This window comes from Schistocerca serialis, chromosome 2, assembly GCF_023864345.2.
Source record: "Schistocerca serialis cubense isolate TAMUIC-IGC-003099 chromosome 2, iqSchSeri2.2, whole genome shotgun sequence".
In the NCBI taxonomy this organism is placed as follows: Eukaryota; Metazoa; Arthropoda; class Insecta; order Orthoptera; family Acrididae; genus Schistocerca; species Schistocerca serialis.
Window position 1 is genome coordinate 973,275,450 of NC_064639.1, and position 6,000 is coordinate 973,281,449.

Sequence of the window (6,000 nt, forward strand, 5' to 3'; positions counted from 1 at the left end):
GCCACTGGGTTTTAGGTCGTGAAACCGGTTGTGTATCAATAAAACAAGAATTTTACCACATGTCAGGGAATTCTTCTTAAGATCTACATATTTTAGTTCGTTATCAATGATCTTTACACGAGTCTCCTGTTCTTTCTTTAACAAGTTGACCTGGTTAGATACTATCCCGCTAATACATTTATCTGTTTCTGTCCTGTAATCTTGCAGAGGTACCATGCTCTTAGCTTACTATTTGCTCTGCCAAGTGGTAAATTTGTTTTTAACAACTCTGATGATCTGAGTATCTTTCTTAGTGGACCACAGAGTCATTTCTCGCTTCACAACAGTGCAATAGCAGTCGAACTGCTCGGAGATTATTTTCTCCTAGTTCGTTATTAAATTCTGTACGGTCTAGTAAGATCTGGTTGAGCTAGCTCTTGTGCATGCGTAGAATCTTCCTGACGATATGAAATCTCTTTAATTTGGTTTCATTATTCTACCTTTATATCATCATGGCTTTGGACGACTATTCGATTTTTGCTAGTAATTCTGTCTTGGTCTGCTCCTATGTTGTCAACAGAGTCTGCATGGTCAGGGTCAGACCTGGCAGTCTATTTAGAATCTCATCTAGCTGGCTAATAGGGGCTGCTACGGGAGTTTTTCTTCTTCTCCATACGATATTTTCATATAATTCTTAGCGTAATTAATATTACCTAAAAATTACACTCAAGGTAATACCAAACATACAAAAGCGAATAATTAAAAATTAAAGGACTCCCTTTTCAGACATCGTTTAATGGCTGCAGGAATGGCGCAAGAACAATGTGTCGACGTGAGGCTACCAGCTTTGCGCACTGAATTTAGGCGTGGTGCGTAAACCTGCACACAACTCCAACAATTGTATCACGTAATTCACATTTCCGAGGTGAACTGAACAGAAAGAACTTACAGTTATGCACTACTCTGCAAAGTTTCTTAGCTTCTAATAAAAAGAAAAAATTCTGCTTTCAATTCTTTCCAGCCGTGAAAGATCTGTCTTCCGTACTTGTTCGGAATTTTCTGGTTTTCTATGACTAGGTATGTAGACTCCGCTGTCGTTGGTAATTACAGGATTTATTAGATTTAAGCGTGGAACTAAAAGAATATGTATATTGTCTTGAATGAAAAACAGCCCACAGTTGCACTAAATTATGTTTATTCTAAACCTTGACCATGGTTTCTGCTATAATAATATAGTCTTCTTCAGAAGTCATACACACTAATAATGAAAAATGTCTTAGCCCAGCGGCTGCGTCAAGGCCGTGCGCCTAGTATAATAGAGGTAGTGGCGTGAGGAGATACAGTGCCACATGTAATTTTACTTATGTTCGAAACAGACTAATGTCTGCTGAAATTATTTTATTGGTCTTGACGCAGCCGCTGGGATAAGACATTTTTCATTTATTAGTGTGTATGACTTCTGAAGAAAGTTATATTATTATAGCAGAAACCATGGTCAAGGTTTAGAATAAACACAATTTAGTGCAACTGTGGGCTGTTTTTCATTGAAGACAATTTCGTAACGGTTGCTGTTGTCGCTGCCATGATGAAAAAAATAAAGAATCTGTATATATTACTACACAACAATGGAAGTCCTTTAATAAGCCCCCAGTGTGGCATCCGTATAAAATAAAAGGAAGATATGTGTCAACAAATATTAAACTCTTCAGTTGTGTGGCCATATTGCCCGCAGTTTCTTTACAATTGTTGAGGGTGTTTTCGTTCTGTCGTTACAGCTACAAAAAATGCGTATTTTTTTTTTCACCAGACGCGTTTCGCTTTATTGACGTAAAGCATCATCAGTGGTCTGTAATTTATTTACATTTTGATTTGTTTTAAGATCAAAGAACAGTTCTTTAACAATATGTTGTTTTCTACTCACGGTGATTTTCGCCTGATTTCTCGCCTACATCGGGAAATACCGTCTGCTAGCACTTCGTTGATGTTTTTCTTGTTTAGACATTGATAGCTGTGACCTAATTTTTAGTTGCTCTGCAGCACTATGCACTTTTTATGTTTTACACTGCACACTTTTTCGCACCACTGACACAATATAGAGAATAATCCAGTGTTAACATATAATGAAAGGTAATAAAACGTAACGGGTAATCTTTCTTTCCCCAGTAAAGAATAAAAACAGAAAAAAACTTATTTAGGGAGTGAAATATCTAGGGATGGAAGAATAACTAACGAAATTAATACGAGGTTACAGAAGGTAGGAAATTTCTACCAAACAATAAAACACCTGATTTGGAATAATGAAGTTTCAGAAAGAGCAAAACTCCTTATGTATAAGAATTATTACTTCCCTATTGTCACCTATGGTGGAGAAACATGGACAATGACCGAAAGGGACTGGAGCAGACTGCAAGCAGGGGAAATGAAATTTCTCAGAGAATGGACAGAGTAAGGAATGTAGAGATTAGAAAGGACCTGAAACAAGAAAGTATGAGAGAAGAAATTGAAAGAAAGAGGTTAAGATGGTATGGGCATGTTAAGAGGATGCATGAGCAGAGACTCCCCAAAATTATGAAAGAACTAAACATGGATGGGCTAAAGACCTAGGGGGCGCCCAAGAACACAGTGGAAAATTGGAGTGAAAATATCTGTAGAAAGGAGAGGTGTGACCTGGCAGCAAGTCTAGGAAGAAAAGTGGTGGGAGGACCGAGCCAAATGGAGAGGACTCGTCAGCAACCAGACCCGGCAGTAGCTGGAGCGGGATTCGGATATAGATACATAGATAGACTTTCTCGCACCACTATTTCTGTTTGTTTTTATACTACTAAATATGTTTTGTGGCTTGTGTTTTGTAGTGTTCCCAACATAATTAGTGCGTCTTTGACCTATACTCTATTTTATATTCTATTGTATGTGTGTAATTCTATTCAATTATGTTGCCGTATGTTTATATACTGTGTCAGAGTAGTGAAGGAATAATGCTGGGTTTTTTTGGGTGGGGGAGGGGAATGCCATGGTGAGTGGACATAAGAATGTAGTAATGTGATGGTGTGTGAGTTGAAGGGCAACGTCAGGAGCAAAAAGTGAAATGAAATTGAGGAGAGGGGGGCGGGAGAGTTGGGTGAGAGAGTGGGAGAGAATGAGAGATGGAAAAGGCTCTTTTCTTTTTCATGTAACTTCATCAATTATTTTGTATAGAGACTGGTGTTCAATATTTCATTCACCCTCTCCCACTTTCTCACCCAACACCTTCCCCCCACGCCTAATCTCATTCCACTTCTTGCTCCTCACCTTGTCCTCCAACTCACGCTCCATCACGCTATTGTACACTTACGTCCACTCAACATGGCTTCCCCCTCCCCCTCCCAAAAAAAGCCTCTGTCACTATTCCTTCACTACTCTTACATAGTATATAAACGCACAGCAACATAATTAAATACAATTACACACATACAGTAAACCATAAAAAAGAGTGTAGGTCAATGACACACTAGTTTTGTTGGGAACACTACAAAACACAAGCCACAATACATACTTAGTAGTACAAAAACGAACAGAAAAAATGGTGTACAAAAAAGTGTGCTGTGTAAAACATAAAAAGTGCATAGTGCTGCAGAGCAAGTAACAATTAAGCCACATCTACCAATGTCTAAAAAAGAAAACCATCACTGAAGTAGTAGCACGCGGTATTTCCCGATGTAAGCGAGAAATCAAGTGAAAATCATCGTAAAGTAAAAAAACAACATCTTGTTAAAGAACTGTTCTTCGATCTTAAAACAAATCAAAATATAAATAACTTAATTACAGACCACTGATGATGCTTTACGTCAATAAAGCGGAACGCGTCTCGTGAGAAAACAGATTTTTTGTAGTTGCAACGACAGAACGAATATACCCTCAAGAAATACTTAAATATGTATATGTGGTAATAATATGTCAGTTCAGTGCGTCAGCTTCGTATTTCAACTTATAACACTAATCTGTATAATAAAAAGTTACTGATAATTGACTGTGCATTAGGCTCCCTGTCTTAGACTGTGATGACAGCGAGAAACTAAAAATTACCCTGTACTACTCTCGCTACGTTTTAAAAATAAATTTACACCAACACATTAAATGTATCTGTCCTATCTTAAACATACATATAACAGTGCATAAGATTAAAAAAACATATCTGTAAAGGTATAACAACGTGAAATAAAGAATTTAGAGAAATCCTTATTTCAATTTCCTCCACATAAAAATTACATTTTCTCCAACGCCACTGAGAACATATGTAAACCATAGAAGGTTACTATGTACTGCTGAAAATGCGATTTATGCAGAATAATTATCAGAGGAATTGCACTTATGGCATAACTCTGAGAAAGCTCGTACCCAATAGAGAGAAGAAGAAGAAGACGGAGATACCAGATGTTGTCTTATCATAAAAAGAAATGTAGCTGCAGAGTTCAATGAATCCAGATACAGATTAGCATTAAAAATAAATTTGGAACATTACTGAAGGAAAAGAAGTGAAAGTGATATTTTAACACAACTAAATTTTGTTGATACTGTAAATAGCTTCATTAGTGTGGAGTGTGGGCACAAACCAGTTAGTTAATGAGATTATTTGAAATTCATATTTTAATGCTGATTATTTGGGAAAGAATTGTATCCGAAATAAATACATGAAAAATTTACTTGGTTGATACATTCCTTTTGTTATCTTGCCTTTCCCTAAGTAGTATGTTTGCTTGTAGTTAGAATATGTTATTTTAAAAAATTGAAATATTGATTTTAGCCTGGGTTTGACTCTCACTTTTTTGTGTTTTGAAAGAAAGAGCATGTGATGTCAATAAATTGTGCACTGTTTTCTAAACATAGGATGTGGCTCATGAGAAAAATTTCTTGTTTTCAGAATTACTCATCTCCCTGAACGCGTTACTGAACAGCATAGTAGAAGACTTTACCAACGACACGTTTCATTGCACGTGTGAACTGGATGGAACAGGAGAGGAACAGGATGGTTATTCTGGAGAGTCTAAAACAATTTCACCTTGTTCGTGTGTGATAGTAGTGGGCAAGAAGTTGTAAGAAAACAGTCTCGCCATTGATTTGCATGGTCGCGCATCAGGCGCATATCTGTTCTATGTTAGCTGTTTGCTCTCTGCTAAATGATGAATAAAGGGTTTTTTCGTGTTGATTTCATCTGTTTCTTAAAAGAATCCTCGTTAAATGTCATTTTAAAAACTTTCTAAACCGAAGTTTAAGCTGCGTTCCGATCCAATGGATACAGGTCCAAGACAAGTTCAATAATCACGCTGTTTCGCACCAAGGGGTACAGTTTCAACACAGCTTCAGTAATCACGACTGATAGGTGAGGGGAAAGGAGGAGGTAAGCCAACTTTTGTCATAATAGTGCAAAATACAGGGTGTTTATAAATTTTTTATACAAAAGTAACCTTCAATTATGAAACGGGAAATAACTTACAGAAATGTTTGTTGTAACACTGCTTGCAGTATATCTTCGAGTTTTATTCCCTCCTAATATTGTTAGTTCCCGACGTTCCCGTTAGGTGTCACGCGCGAATGAGCTGTTCCAACAGTAATCGTTGATTTTTTAATTGATTTCATCTGCCTTTCAGCTTTCAGGCTTTTATTTTGCGGTTGTAATTTCGGCATTAAGCCATTTTCAAGCATAAGATTTTGACGTATAATCTTGCAGATGGGACGTTTCTCGTGTTGTTACATATGCTAGCCACGTTGAACATTTGTAAATAAAACTTGAGGATAAACTGCATTCAGTGCTGTTTCAGGCATTTCTGAAAGTTATTTACCTTTTTCACAGTTAAAGGTTATTTTTGTATAACCAATTTTTAAACGCCCTGTACATTTTCATCTTCTAAACTTTATGTAGTCAGTTTTATTAAGCTTCATTGACTCAATGTACAGAATAATTCAGTGTTAACATATAATTAAAGGTAATAAAACGTAACAGGGAATCTTTGTTTTCCCAGTAAAGAATAAAAACAGAAAAAACTT

General features: G+C 36.7%; 1 protein-coding gene across 1 annotated transcript in view; it reads left to right on the top strand.

Annotated features, from left to right (window-relative positions):
- LOC126458376 (uncharacterized) overlaps positions 1-5,073 on the top strand; it is a 146,064-nt gene extending 140,991 nt beyond the window's left edge. Inside the window, exon 6 of the mRNA XM_050095351.1 lies at positions 4,877-5,073. Within this exon, the coding sequence (XP_049951308.1) occupies positions 4,877-5,052 (176 nt within the window). The 3' untranslated portion in view covers positions 5,053-5,073. The remainder of the gene's footprint in view (positions 1-4,876) is intronic.
- Positions 5,074-6,000: the final 927 nt, after the last annotated feature.